The following is a 15,645-nucleotide window of genomic DNA, read 5'->3' on the forward strand; positions in this document are numbered from 1 at the left end:
AAAACTATTTTAAAAAATTAGCCGGGCATGGTGGCATGTGCCTGTGATCCCAGCTACTCGGGAGGCTAAGGTGGGAAGATCACTTGAGTTTAAGGAGGTCAAGGCTGCGGTGAGCCGTGTTCACACCACTGCACTTCAGCCTGGGCAACAAAGCTAGACCCTGTCTCAAAAATAAAATAAAACAAAATAAAAAAGGACAGAAGGGTACACAGTACTCTAGTCGCTCATTCCTGTCTTAGTTGACAACCATTGATACCAGTTCCTTGTATCTCCTTCCAGAAATAGCCTGCACTTTTACAAACAGCTACGTACATATATTTTTTTCACACAAATGCTAGTGTCCCATATGTGCTTTTCTGTGACTTAGAGCTCCTTCCATTTTAGTACATAAAAATCTGCATGTTTCTCTTTTTTGATGGATATGTTATTCATTTGTACCTAAGCAGCCAAACTCGTACTGATACCACCATGATGCGACAAAATACAAAACATCATTCCATTAATGTTAGAGTAATGAACAAATTAGGGAGTCATGGTAAAACAGAGCTAAAAGGGGCTGAGGAAATCAGTGAAGTGCATTATAGTGTAACCCTTCACCTGAACAATTGAGTTTTTTTAATAAGTAAAAGCCCCCCAATCCCACAAAGTAGGAATAATCCTTCATCTTTATACTTTTTACTTCCTGTTCTTGAAGTTAGACTCTAAATCCTAAAGATACACCAACGAGATTGTATCTACTTATCTATAGCCAGAGGCATCTATTGTGTCATATACAGCAGCCAAGGTTACTGAAACCTCTTTGATTAGACTTCAGTCATAGCCCACCCGCAAAATCAACCCAATAGGTACAATGAGAACCAGGATATCAAGGCAGAATGCAGAGCTGTAAAACAAGAAAAATCCTGTGAGGGAGGGAGGGAAAAAGGAAGGATTCCGCCACTACCCAGACTGAAATTGAGTTAATATATTCATCTCAACACATGTTCAGGCTGCATGTTCATGGAGTAATTTAAGAATAAATCGGCCGGGCGCGGTGGCTCAAGCCTGTAATCCCAGCACTTTGGGAGGCCGAGACGGGCGGATCATGAGGTCAGGAGATCGAGACCATCCTGGCTAATACGGTGAAACCCCGTCTCTACTAAAAAATACAAAAAACTAGCCGGGCGACGAGGCGGGCGCCTGTAGTCCCAGCTACTCGGGAGGCTGAGACAGGAGAATGGTATGAACCCAGGAGGCGGAGCTTGCAGTGAGCTGAGAGCCGGCCACTGCACTCCAGCCTGGGCGGCAGAGCAAGACTCCGTCTCGGGGAAAAAAAAAAAAAAAAAAAAATAAATCTATGATTTGTGAAGCACTGAAATACTTAGTGGTTTGCTGTGTTACATCAGAGCTTTCCCCAGCAGTTTCCAAGACAGCCTTCAAAAACTGGCAGGAGAATTTTGCTGGAGCTGCATGCAGGACTACCAAGATTCCTCCCCGTATTTATGAAACCGATTGTTCCGGGACTGGTTGTTCTAGTCTTCTGTGTGTCAGGTCTGACTTTTCCAGGTATAGTTGATCCACACTGGAAGGCTTCCAGATGTGTTCCCCAGGCATCCCAGGCGGTAGGAAGAGCAGAGGCCTGGGTATTCTGTAGATGCTGAGCCCTGAGTCATACTGTTACTTATTCTTTGGTCAGTTGGTTTTCTATCACCTCTTAGATTTCATTCTCTGTAACTAGCTCGTATGCTGTTTGTAGCTAAGATTCAGGGTATTGTAAAGTTCTTGCAGCTGCTGGAGGCTACAGTGTTTCTATCTCTGAAATCCATCATTAATTACACACAACTGGGCTGGAGAGAACATGATTCTGGTCTGCTGTTTCTTCTCCTAGACCTTATCTTCATTCTTCACTGTGCTCTTCTCTGCAGAAGTGGGTAGTTTTACTTTGAGACTAGTAGAAGAATTAGGGCTTTCCTGAATAAATAGATCCACAGAGGAAGGAAGAGGAGAGAGCCTCTGAGTGGGACACCTCCTCAGATGTCATTTGCAAGGATGGATAACTTTCCTCAGGGCCACAAGTCACAGGCATTGATGAAAGAGTCACTAGAACTGGATGCTTTGGAATAAGGCAGGCTTTGGAGACAGGATGGACTCACACTTGTGTTTTTGAAAAGGAGTGGGGAGGGGCAGGTGCAGTGGCTCACGCCTGTAATCCTAGCACTTTGGGAGGCTGAGGTGGGTGGATCACCTGAGGCCAGAAGTTCAAGACCAGCCTGGACAACATGGTGAAACCCCGTCTCTACTAAAAATACAAAAATTAGCTGGGCATGGTGGTTCACACCTGTAATCCCAGCTACTTGGGTGGCTGAGGCAGGAGAATCGCTTGAACCCGGGACATGGAGGTTGCAGTGAGCCGAAATCGCACCACTACACTCCAGCCTGGGTGATAGAGCAAAATTCTGTCTCAAAAAAAAAAAAAAAGAAAGAAAGAAAGAAAGAAAGAAAGAGAAAAGATGAAGAAAAGAAAGAAAAGGTGGGGAAAATTAAAGAGCTGGACTGTAAAAATGGCTAAGGCTTTAAGATTTAAGTATCTAGGTAGAATATCTTAGAGAAATATGTAAAATTTCTCCAAATGTAAAAGTATCAAAAAGCCAGGATGAAGTCAGTCCCCTCCACATTAACAGGAGACAACCAGCTCAATCCCACAAAAGGTCTGCTTCTTTCTTTGTAATGATTCCTTGAGATGCTGTTATTTGAATATACCATAATTTATGTGCCCTATATGACTTGAGTGTCATTAGTTTCTAATATTTTGCATCATAAGCAATGCTGCAATCCACAGTTTTGTATATACTTGTGTATTCAAGTGCATCTATAGGATAAATTCAAAAAAATGAAATGACTGAGTTAAGGATATGTGAACTCATAATTTTTATAGATAGTGCAAACTGCCCTCCAAAGAGGCTCTCCTCGGTCTCACCAACTTTGTATCACATTTTTTGATGTTTGCTAATTGGTTAGGCAAAAGTGGCATGTCATTATACTTTCAAACTGTATTCTCATATTAATAAGGTTAACCATATTCTCATACGTTTTAAAGCCTTTTGTGTTTTTTAAAAAATCCATTTATATTATATACTCTTCTTTTGCATTGAGTTATTAGAGTATTTTTTAAAATTACTTTGTAGAAGTTCTTTATAAAGTTAACCGGTCTTTTTTGATATAAATTGCTCAGTGTATTTCAAATCCATTGTGTGAGTTTAATATATATAAGTCTGTGGCAAGGCCCCCTCCTTTTCCCTAGCCTGGGGAGTAGGCTGCTGGTTAGTATCTTCTAGTCATCTCCAAGGGCAGATGCCTCAGCTCTAGCTTGCTCTATTTTACCTCCTAGTTTACCTAAAGGCAACCGTAACGTACCACCTATAAAGCTGTTTTTTTTCCCCAAAACCGCATAGTCTCTTGTGGGGAAAACACCCTGTAGTGTATTATATACTTGAAAAAATGCATTCCAGTTATTAACATGTCTTTGACTCTACTCCTTACTAAATAATAGCACAGATCCTGTTAGTTAAAGTAAAGGTGCGTTCATCTCCTTCCTTGGCTGGTTTTCATTACAAAGGGCCCATTATCTCTGCCTGAGACATTCTAGATAAATGAGACTTAAAAGAATGAATAAGGGTAGATGGGTAAGAGCATAAAAGGATGAGGGGAGGGGAGATGGTGCCACATAAATATCTTTGTTTTGATGGCTAAGATGCTGGTATATTTCCTCAGTGGAGGCAGTAATTTTCTCTCCTGATAGATGGGGATGTGGGCCTTTAAAACAGTATAATGTGTATCATCATGTCTTCTGAGCTCATAGGGCAAATATTGACTGGCATTGTCTGGGATCAAGACTGGGGCTGGATGTGGTGGCTCATGCTTGTAATCCCAGCACTTTGGGAGGCCGAGGCAGGCAGATCACCTGAGGTCAGGAGCTTGAGACCAGCCTGGCGAACGTGGTGAAATCCCGTCTCTACTAAAAATACAACAATTAGCCAGGTGTGGTGGCGCACACTTGTAATCCTAGCTACTTGGGAGGCTGAGGCAGGAGAACCACTTGAACTCAGGAGGTGGAGGTGGCAGTGAGCTGAGATTGTGCCTCTGCACTCCGGCCTGGGCCACAGAGTAAGACTCTGTCTCAAAACAAAAACAAAAAACCTATGTCCTAAGAAAGGGAATAGTGCCTTTAAAACCTAGTACTTTCTATTGCCGTATAACAAAATACCCCAAAACTTAGCAGCTAAAAAAGAATTCTTTAAATCTTAACAGTTTCTGTGGATCAAGAATTTGGAAGCAGCTTACCCAGGTTCTGCTTCAAGGTCTCTCATGAGGTTGAAGTTAGTATGTGCTGTCTGGGGCTACTGGCGTGTGAAGGCTTGACTAGGGCTCAAAGACCTGCTTCTAAGATGACTCTCACATGGCTGGTGGCAGGAAGCCTCAGTTTCTCACTGGCTGTTGGCAGAAGGTCTCAGTTCCTTACCAAGTGGACCTCTCCAAAGAGCTACTGGAGTGTTCTCATGACCGGACTGGTAGCTTCCTCCAGAGTGAGCAATCGGAGACAGGGAACAAGGAGAAAGAATCCACATTGCTTTTCATGCCCTAGCCTTGGAAGTCACACACTGTCGCTTCTGCCATTTTCTGTTCACCAGAAGTACATCCCTAAGTCCCCAGCCCACACTCAAGGGAGGGGGAATTAAGCTCTGCTCTTTGAAGAAAGGAATATCAAAAAGTCTGCAGACATATTTTAAAGCTTCACACTCAGCATTCCTCAAAAACAATGATCATGGCATCCTTTGAACATTATTCTATCACTTGAACTGTATGTATCCATTCATTCCAGAAATATTTATTGTGTTATCTGAATCGCTGTATACCATTTTTCTTATCCATCACTGGAAACCATTATGTTCTAAGAGCCTTATAAAGAATGATATCCTCCTAACAGTGGTCTTTTTCCCTTCTCAGGTATTCGTTGGTTTTCTTCTTATTCTAGCAGCCATAGAGCTGGCCCTTGTACTCACAGAAGACTCTGGACAAGCCACAGTCCCTGCTGTTCGATATACCAATCCAAGCCTCTACCTAGGCACATGGGTAAGACCTATCACCGCTTCTGCCCTGTGTTTCCCTTTTCATTACCCACAGGCATCTAGCTGAAATGTACTCTTTGGGGATAAAATTAATTCCAAGGTCATCTGTCTTTTTCACGGGATCCATAGTGAGGCAAAGCTTGGTTGGAATGGGGTGAAACTAATTTTAGCTTTTCATCTTCATTTGAGCATTAATGTATAGAGCCTTCTCCCTAGGTTAAGTATTAGCTTTCATGACTAAGATGTATATCTTATGTCCACATATCTTGCCATCTAAGGGTCACAGAGGAGAGCTAAGATTCTTGATGGAAAAGAATATTTTAAATGCTGTAAATAGTATTTTTAAATTGATTGATGACTCTAAACAATGGATCAGTGAGCTTAGAGTTTCTATAAACTTGATATCAAAAAACTAATGTCTCTCCTGCAGGCATTTTTTCGGGGGGTGGGCCTAGACAGTGTTTAAATAACAATTTAATTAATTGCCATCAATTCAGTGGCAACTAATGACGCATAATTATTTGAACTTTCAAACTTTATTGAAAAATCAGAATGTCTGGCAATTGCAAACCTACGTTCAGGCAGAGCAGTGTCAGCTGGGTCTCAGTAGCAGTGGTCCCTTTAGACCATGCGCTCGGCACAATTCTCCCTGGGCAAATGTTATAAATCATGACTCTTTCCCCACCAGAATGCTGTTTTAGGAGCACAGCACTAGGTCTAGGAAATCAATATTTAATTTATCATATCTAAAGTAGATGATATAGGGCAATTTTTAAAAATTAATTGCTTAATCTTATATTAGCTACGGACACCTTGCACCTAATTAATTAGAACCTGTCTTCCGCCCTTACTACCGTAATGTCTGAAATTAATTTTCGTGCATCTTGGAAAGGTTTTTCTAGCTCCCAAAGTAACTCCACTAAAATGCAGATAGTGACCTTCTACTTTCTTGGCCAGCATCCCACTCAAGTGTGGTCCATGGAGAGAGATAAGGCACTGAAAGAAAAAGCTGGATGTCATGGGGGGGAAATGTTCAACCTAGCATCTGTGTGCTCTCTACCTGGCCAGATTAGTCACGACAGTCTCCTCCCTCAGCCCTCCTTTCTTTCTTCCCATGTTCTCTGACATCCTTCTCCCCTGAGTCCTCGGTTAGTGGCAGTATTCTTCAGAACATCATGTGAATTTCTCTCCAGCTCCTGGTTTTGCTGATCCAATACAGCAGACAATGGTGTGTACAGAAAAACTCCTGGTTCCTGTCCCTATTCTGGGTTCTCTCAATACTCTGTGGCACTTTCCAATTTCAGACTCTGATCCGGACACTCTTGCAGGTAAGGAAAAAAGAGTGGATGACACGAGGAGGTACCACGGGGCATCTTCTAAGAGTAAATGACATCAAACTGAGCTCCGGGATCGAATTGTACTGGAGGGATTTGATCATAGGCTTTAATCACAAGCATTGATATATACGGACCATGTAGACTTCATTTGGACGAAAGGCTCATTTTTTCCTCTTTGTTTTTTTCTTCATAGGGTGACAATTCTAATCTGGCCTACTCCTGCCTGTTCTTCATCTCCTATGGATTCCAGATCCTGATCCTGATCTTTTCAGCATTTTCAGAAAATAATGAGTCATCAAATGTGAGATTCTAAATATGCCCATCTCATATGTTACTTAATTGGATATCTTAATGAATATAACTTTAAGAAGTCTGGGTCTCATGGAGGCCCCACAAGACCATTTTATGACAAGGAAACAGATAGTGATGAGAGTATTAAAATGCTGACTTTTACTTTCATCTGCCAATTGTCAGCATAGTTAACTCATTCATATATCTATGCCAGAAAATCTGATTATCATTCTACTAGTGGCTTTAGGGTCTCCAAATAAACACATGTTGATAAGCTGACTTTAACATCATATCTAGTTTCTAGCACAACATTATATCATTAAAAAATCGGTTTCAGATTTCAGAGTCCCATGCAGTTCCTGTCTCCAACTGGTTTACTTTTCAATTTTTTTGTGTCTTTCAGAATCCATCATCCACAGCTTCGTTTCTGAGTAGCATTACCTACAGTTGGTATGACAGGTAGGAAAGCCTGGAGTATGGGTTGTCTGTATCCTTACTCTCTCACTCCTCTGAAAGTGACAGAAAGATTTTTTTATTTTATTTATTTATTATTTTTTGAGATGGAGTTTCGCTCTTGTTGCCCAGGCTGGAGTACAATGGTGTGATCTTGGCTCACTGCAACCTCCACCTCCTGGGTTCAAGCAATTATCCTGCCTCAGCCTCCCAAGTAGCTGGGGTTGCAGTGTGAGCCACCACACCCAGCTAATTTTTGTATTTTTAGTAGAGATGGGGTTTCACCATGTTGGCCAAGCTGGTCTAGAACTTGAGCTCATAATCTGCCTGCCTTGGCCTCCCTAAGTGCTGGGATTTCAGGCATGAGCCACCACGCCCAACCGAAAGATTAATTTTTTAAAAATGCCTCCTGTGACCTCCATTTCTCTTCTACTTAGAGTCAGAGTGTTAAAACTTACAGACCAACTTAATCCAAGCCCTCCAGTGGGCAGATTGGGATGCCAAGGAGAAGAAGGAGGGGGATTTGTTTTCAGTAGCCTGGGAGTCCCACAGGAGAAGAGGAAGGAGGCAGTAGGACAGGAAAAGCAAAACTTGGAGGCAGGTTTGGAGGGTAAGGGGTGAAATAGCTGGCCTGGGCTACCAGAGGATCTAGAACAGACACCCTTGGCCTTTATAGTTGCAGGGACCCATTTGGCAGGCTGGTGAAGTCTATGAATCGCTTCTCAGGAAGTGTTTTAAATGCATAAAATAAAATGAAAGACATTGGATTCTAAACAAAACCAAATATATTGAAATATAGTTACCAAAATATTTAAAAAACAAATGTATAATTTAGTAATACATAGACTTCATTATTAATGCATTAAATAACAAGATCTAGTGATGAGTCTAACAATGACCATAATTTCAAAGTAGTGATGAGCATAAGTGAGCTATGAGAACATGTGGGATTTCTCAGCCTGACGCAGTGGCTCATGCCTGTAATCCCAGCATTTTGGGAGGCTGAGGAGGGTGGATCACCTGAGGTCAGGAGCTTGAAACCAGCCTGGTCAACATGGTGAAACCCCGTCTCTACTAAAAATACAAAAATTACCTAGCATGGTGGCACATGCCTGTAATCCCAGCTCCTCGGGAGGCTGAGGCAGGAGAATCGCTTGAACCTGGGAGGCAGAGGTTGCTGTGAGCTGAGATCACAGCATTGCACTCCAGTCTTGGTGACAAGAACGAAATTCCATCCCCCCCACCAAAAAAAAATAAAGGAAAGAAAGAAAGAAAAGAAAATGTGGGATTTCCAAATGCTAGATTTCAGTTAGATGCTATTACAAATAACAATATAATATATAATTTAGGCCAAGTGTGCTGGTTTACAACTGTAATCCTAGCACTTTGGGAAGCCAAGGCAGGAAAATCACTTGAGCCCAGAAGTTTCAGGCGGCAGTCAGCTATGGTTGTGTCACTGCGCTCCAGCCTGGGCAGAGAAAGACCATGTCTCTAAACATATATATAATTTATTTTCCATCTATATTCTCAAACTCCTGGCTAAGAGCCCTGATCAAGAGAGATGGCACAGTGGCTGGACATAGTGGCTCACACCTGTAATCCCAGCACCTTGGGAGGCTGAGTTGGGTGGATCACTTGAGGTCAGGAGTTCGAGAACAGCCTGGCTAACATGGTGAAACCCCGTCTCTACCAAAAATACAAAAATTAGCCAGGGGCCAGGTGCAGTAGTTCACGCCTATAATCTCAGCACTTTGGGAGGCAGAGGCGGGTGGATCACCTGGGGTCAGAAGTTCGAGACCAGCCTGGCCAACATGGTGAAACCCTGTCTCTACTAAAAATAAAAAATTAGCCAGGCGTGGTGGTGTGTGCCTGTAATTCCAGCTACTTGGGAGGCTGAGGCAAGAGAATCACTTGAACCTGGGATGTGGATCTTGCAGTAGGCCAAGGTCGCGCCACTGCACTCCAGCCTAGTGACAATATTGAGACTCCATCTCAACAGAAAAAAAGAAGAAGCCATGTGGAGTAGTGCACACCTGTAATCCCAGCTACTTGGGAGGCTAAGGCAGGAGAATCACTTTGAACCCAGGAGGCAGAGGCTGCAGTGAGCCAAGATTGCACTACTACACTCCAGCCTGGGCAACAGAGTGAGACTCCTATCTCAAAACACACACACACACACACACACACACACACACACACACACAAAACCAAAGATGCCACAGGGGCTGCTTTATTTCTTGAGGGCATCAAGGAGGCCCCCAAGGAGATGCCAGTGTTGCAGAGAGGCAGCCAGTGTTTGAGGAGAAAGGAGCAAGAGCAGGGTAAGGTGATGCTCTTTTAGCTCTCTTTCCCTTCTCTTGTCTTCTAACACATTCTGTTGACCCTGTCCATTCCTTTTTCTGCTCCCCCCACTCCTCTGTCAAGTTCAAAGGGCCAGGAGATGGGGATAGTCCCATTCTTCTGTCCCTCTATCCCAGAACCTGGAGGTAGGTTCTGAGAGAAGTGGTGGAGATAGCCTCTGACCCAGCCTGGGGAGTCTCACCCTGTGGTTCGCTCTTGTTCCAGCATCATTCTGAAAGGCTACAAGCATCCTCTGACACTCGAAGATGTCTGGGAAGTTGATGAAGAGATGAAAACCAAGATACTAGTGAGCAAGTTTGAAACGCACATGAAGACAGAGCTGCAGAAAGCCAGGCGGGCACTCCAGAAACGGCAGCAGAAGAGCTCCCAGCAGAACTCTGGAGCCAGGCTGCCTGGCTTGAACAAGAATCAGAGTCAAAGTCAAGATGTCCTTGTCCTGGTAACTTTCCCTTGAGTGTCTGTGTGAGTGCGCTGTGTGTTTCAGGCAAGAGTACATCAGCACCATGGCGATTCTGTCCTTACATTTTTACAGCACTTTGTACTTCTCAGTGCACTTCATATTATTAATGGTATTCATAATACTAATACTACCTTACTGATGGATATATGGGGTGTAATGTACTGTTCTCTCTCTTTTGAGGTACTTTTGAAATTTCCCATGATGAAATACGGTTTTCAAAAAAATAATACCTTAGCATTTCTAGATTTTCCACCTTGGTACAAATTAGCATGAGCAGCCAATTTGTTGATTCATTCACTTGAAAATATTTATTGAGCACAACTGTGTGTCAGTGACCATTCCGGGCACTAAAAGAGTGCTCATCTTTTGAGAGCTAGAAAATATATAGTAAGTCCATATATAGGTTACTCTTTGAAAGTAATAATAGCTATTAAGAAAATAAAGCAGTAGTGTATTTGGAGTGAAGTGCAACTTTAGACAGGGTAACAGGGGAAGCTTCTCAGAGGAGACGATATCTGAACAGACACTCAAATGATGAGATCAGGCCCTCCGAGGGACAGTCAGAGGGAAGTGTGTTCCAGTCAGAAGGAGCAGGCATGCGAGGCTGAGAGGGGAACATGTTTGACTTGCTCAGGGAATGGCAAGAAGATCCAGGAGAGGGTACGCATGGGGTGAGATGGGCTCAAGGAAGTGGACAGGGATTAAGCTGTGTGGACCCTTGTGGGCCACAATATGGAATCTGGACTTTATCTGAAGTCTGATTGCCAGTGGAAGGTTTTGAGCAGAGAGTAAGGAGATTGGATTCATGTTGTAAAGAGCTTACTTGGGCAGCTCCCCAGAGGATGGATCATTGGGGGCAAGAGTAGAAGCTGGAAAGGAAGCCAGGGCAGTTGTCCCAGCAAGGGAGACCCATCAGATGGAACCTCAGTGGAAGACATTGTGAGAGAGTGTCACTGGTAGGCTGAGAAGCTGGAATCTGGGGCAAGATGAGACTCAGGAGGATGTAATGAGGAGGCCAAAGCATAGACAAAGAGGCTGGTGACTGAGTTGTAATGCCCCATGTGTGTGTTTCCCAGGGCTGCCATGATAGAGTACCACACTGGATAGCTTAAAACAGAAATGTTCTGTCCCCAGCTCAGGAGGCCAGGAGGCTGAAATCAAGATAGCAGACATGCTCCCACTGAAACCTGGAGGGGAGAATCCTCTCTTCCACCTTCTAGTGTTTGCCAGTAACCCTTGGCGTTCCTTCACTTCCGGATGCATCACTCTGATCTCTGCCTCCACCATCACAGGACCATCTTCTCCCTGTGTCTGTCTCTTCTCTTCTTGTAAAAATACCAGTTATACCACATTAGGGCCCCAGTGACCTCATCTTAATTTGGTTATATCTGCAAAGACCCTATTTCCAAATAAGGGCACATTTTAAGGTACTGGGGGTTAGGGCTTCAACATAGCTTTTGGGGGTAGAGCTACAGTTCAACCCATAACATCTCACAGCAACCACAAGCATGAAAAGAACAGAAAGGGCCTCTCAGCACCATGCTCAGGCCCTTCGCTCTCAGGACTGCCCCTCAGGCCCTCACGCAGATGGGTCTCTGTTTTTACATGGGACTCTTACCAGGTTAGTTTCCTGGTTTTCTAACCCAAAATAGATTACAAGTATCAGTTAGCAGTGGGAGAGTGGAACAGTGCAGGCAGCTAGAAGGGCAGAAGCAACTAGGCCAAGGAGAGACTATCAAAACCTGTACATAGAAGGCCACAGGGTTCACAGGCTGACCATCCTGAAGCTGCTCAGGCCAGGAACAGACATAACTCTGTGGACACTGTTGTTTGGTTTTGTACCTAGGATGATGTTAAAAAGAAAAAAAAGAAGTCTGGGACCAAAAAAGATGTTCCAAAATCCTGGTTGATCAAGGCTCTGTTCAAAACTTTCTACACGGTGCTCCTGAAATCGTTCCTACTGAAGCTAGTGAATGACATCTTCACGTTTGTGAGTCCTCAGCTGCTGAAGTGAGTCCTCAGGCCTTGGATGGTCCTTTCAGGGCCTCCTCTGCCACCCTCCTTTTTGCCCCTGTGTATGCAAGCAGCAGCTTTTCTTCAATTCCCATTTTGTAAAAATGCTCATCATTTTCTTCCACCTTAGCCTTGTGTTCATGAAGACTGCAGGCAGTTTTCAAGATGTATGATGATATGTACTTTAGCCTCTCTCTTTTCCATGTCTCTCTCCTCACAGGGGGCCGGGTAATTGTTCGGGGCTCTTTCTTGTTAAACTGCTAAGGGCTGAGCCAGGCCCAAGGGGTGGGCAGCGTACCCCTGGAGAGTAACTGACTTCATCTCTCCATCACAGCCTTCCATGGGAGGTTCAGGTTAATCTTGACAAGACTTCAAAATCTGCCATGATCTATAGAATGAACCACCTGCAGGGAAAAACAGGGCCAAAGCATTGCAGGGGCAGCTATGTGGAGCATTTCTTTCGTTATCCATTCTCACAGCCATGGGTTATAAACGCTGCGCTCTTGCTGCTCATCTCCAAGTAAAAGCAAGAACGCCAGGCGAGGCATGGTGGCTCATGACTGTAATCTCAGCAGTTTGGGAGATTGAGGCAGGAGGATTGTTTGAGGCCAGGAGTTTGAAACCAGGCTGGTCAACATAACAAGACCCCATCTCTACAAAAGAAAAGAATTAGCTGGATGTGATGGCACATACTTGAAGACCCAGCTATTCAGGAGGCTGAGGTGGGAGGATCACCCAAGCCCAGGAGCTCGAGGCTTAATGAACTATGATCCTGCTACTGCACTCCAGCCTGGACAACAGAGTGAGACCCTGTATCAAAAACAAAACAAAACAAAAAGGACACTGATAAAACTGTGGAGCTTAGGTCTTTCAAAGGCTTTGGACGATTCTGGTCACTTTTGTTACCTATAGTATAAAGGTAGCATAGTCTAGCTGGCTGTGCATGAGGAGAGAGGTGTCCTTGGAGGCCTTATGGATATAACTAACTTGGCTTTTCTCTGGCAGATTGCTGATCTCCTCTGCAAGTGACCGTGACATGTATTTGTGGATTGGATATCTCTGTGCAATCCTCTTATTCACTGCGGCTCTCATTCAGTCTTTCTGCCTTCAGTGTTATTTTCAGCTGTGCTTCATGCTGGGTATAAAAGTACGGACAGCTGTCATGGCTTCTGTATATAAGAAGGTAAGCAGAATATGGCAGGTATCACCAAAGAAAATCCCCTCAGTAAATATGAGCATTGATTCCAAGGTTGAGGAAAATGTGATGGAAATGATAACTCATCTCAACACTTAATTTTGACTGACCATACAGCCTCCTTTAGATGTTTCTTTGGAAATTAGATTATGAGAGGTGTGTTCACAAACAATGGGTGGAGAGGCCAGGAGGGAAAAGGTACTCCCCAGGGAGAAGCTTGCAAGCTGTTCTGGTGCTCAGGATCCACCTTGCAGCCCTGAAGGCTTGGCTACCCATCCATCTCTTCCTGCGTCTCTTGACAAGGTAAAATGCCTTGGAAAAGAATATAAGGTCAGAAAAGAAGCTGGTGAAGGGGTCAAACTCTTAAAACCACCAACGTTCAACTCAAATACTTAATGAAACCCAGCTCAGAGACCTAGTGTATCCATCTCAAATTGCAATCTTGCCAGAGTTCCATCTCCCCAGACCAAATTTCACCTAGCAACTTCTTTTCCTAACTTTTAGCGCTAACCCAACCCTCCTCTGCCTGACTTCTTTTTTCAATTTGTAAATACATTCATGCTGATTACTGAGTTCTGCAGACCTGGAAGCTTTTTCTTTTCCTTAAGATGATTTTGTTCATCTTCCCTCTGATACATTGGGGTTTTTTTGTTAGTGGTGGTGGTGGTTTGTTGTTGTTTTTTCTGTTGTTGTTGTTGTTGTTTTTGAGACAGAGTCTTGCTCTGTTGCCCAGGCTGGAGCGCAATTGTGCAATCTTGGCTCACTGCAACCTCCGCCTCCTGGGTTCAAGTGATTCTCCTGCCTCAGCCTCCTGAGTAGCTGGGACTACAGGCGTGTGCCACCATGCCCAGTTCATGTTTGTATTTTCAGTAGAGGCGAGGTTTTACCGTGTTAGCCAAGATTGTCTCGATCTGCTGACCTCATGATCCGCCCACCTTGGCCTCCCTCCCTGCTGGGATTACAGGCATGAGCCACAGCGCCTGGGCGATACATTGTTTTTGAGGGTTAACTTTCTCAAGGCAACTGTATGTTCCTCATGTCCTCCATACCAAGATGAAGTCCCATTTTGTTCCTTAAGAAATGAAAATACAGTAGTTATGATCAGTGACGACAAGCTTGAGGAGAAAATTCATCCATCAGGAGATAGGTTCCAATTTTTTTATAGGTTGGAACACTAGTTGACTCTCTTCCTTTTTTTATTCCATCACTGCAAAGTTCCATCATGGTGACTTCTCTATTACAGTTCCTACTTTTCTCCTTTGCTTTCCTCTCTAGAAACAACACTTTGTCTTTGTCTTCCCTGAGTAGATGTTGGCTCGTTGAGAGACAGTGGCAGATAATCCAAGTGTCTTTAGATCAGAATTCTGGCCACGTCCTTTGAACTCCCAGATACCCCCCTACTGGAATTTGTCTTCCTCCAGTTGATTTTTACAATCTCCTTATTCCTTCTGGAGATACTGAGTTTCTGCTGGTTTACAGGTTATGAGGTCACTAACCAGCCTATTTCAGCCATTGCTAGTAAAGTACACTTCTACAACTTTTTCATAATTGTGATTATTCATTCACACTATTTTGATTCTTAATATTCCAGGTTTTGCAACTGTTAAAATCAATAAAGAGATTTATAAAATAGAACCCTCAATGATACTTTTATTCAAATAAATATCACTATTAGAAAAGTGGAAAAAAATTACTAATTTATATGTTTAGACAATGCTTCACTACTTATGGAACATTTTTTACATTTACTATCAATTCACAGGGCTATTGCCCTGTGAAATAAATACATTATCCCTATTTTATGGAGAAAAATAAGGCTTAGATAATTTCAATGGCTACAATTACAAAGCCAGGAGTTGTCCCCAAACAAGGGCTACTGGGACTAAATTTATTTATTTATTAATTTTTAAAATTATTATACTTTAACTTCTAGGGTACATGTGCACCATGTGCAGGTTTGTTACATATGTATACATGTGCCATGTTGGTGTGCTGCACCCATTAACCCGTCATTTACATTAGGTATATCTTCTAATGCTATCCCTCCCCTCTCCCCAATCCCACGACAGGCCCAGGTGTGTGATGTTCCCCATCCTGCATCCAAGTGTTCTCATTGTTCAATTCCCACCTGTGAATGAGAACATGCAGTGTTTAGTTTTCTGTTCTTGCAATAGTTTGCTCAGAATGATGGTTTCCAGCTTCATCCATATCCCTACAAAGGACATGAACTCATCCTTTTTTATGGCTGCATAATATTCCATGGTGTATATGTGCTACATTTTCTTAATCCAGTCTATCATTGATGGACATTTGGGTTGGTTCCAAGTCTTTGCTATTGTGAATAGTGCCGCAATAAACATACGTGTGCATGTGTCTTTGTAGCAGCATGATTTATAATCCTTTGGGTATATACCCAGTAATGGGATGGCT

At 43.3% G+C, this 15,645-nt stretch overlaps 1 protein-coding gene across 1 annotated transcript in view; it reads left to right on the forward strand.

The window, feature by feature from the left end:
* Nucleotides 1–15,645, forward strand: part of ABCC2 (ATP binding cassette subfamily C member 2) — a 60,844-nt gene that overhangs the window by 6,375 nt on the left and 38,824 nt on the right. Inside the window, exons 3-9 of the mRNA XM_017880710.1 lie at nucleotides 4,984–5,109; nucleotides 6,299–6,433; nucleotides 6,636–6,743; nucleotides 7,137–7,192; nucleotides 9,752–9,986; nucleotides 11,854–12,017; nucleotides 13,026–13,203. Coding sequence (XP_017736199.1) covers nucleotides 4,984–5,109; nucleotides 6,299–6,433; nucleotides 6,636–6,743; nucleotides 7,137–7,192; nucleotides 9,752–9,986; nucleotides 11,854–12,017; nucleotides 13,026–13,203 — 1,002 coding nt within the window. The remainder of the gene's footprint in view (nucleotides 1–4,983; nucleotides 5,110–6,298; nucleotides 6,434–6,635; nucleotides 6,744–7,136; nucleotides 7,193–9,751; nucleotides 9,987–11,853; nucleotides 12,018–13,025; nucleotides 13,204–15,645) is intronic.

Source organism: Rhinopithecus bieti, unplaced genomic scaffold (assembly GCF_001698545.2).
Source record: "Rhinopithecus bieti isolate Rb0 unplaced genomic scaffold, ASM169854v2 scaffold_425, whole genome shotgun sequence".
Lineage (NCBI taxonomy): Eukaryota > Metazoa > Chordata > Mammalia > Primates > Cercopithecidae > Rhinopithecus > Rhinopithecus bieti.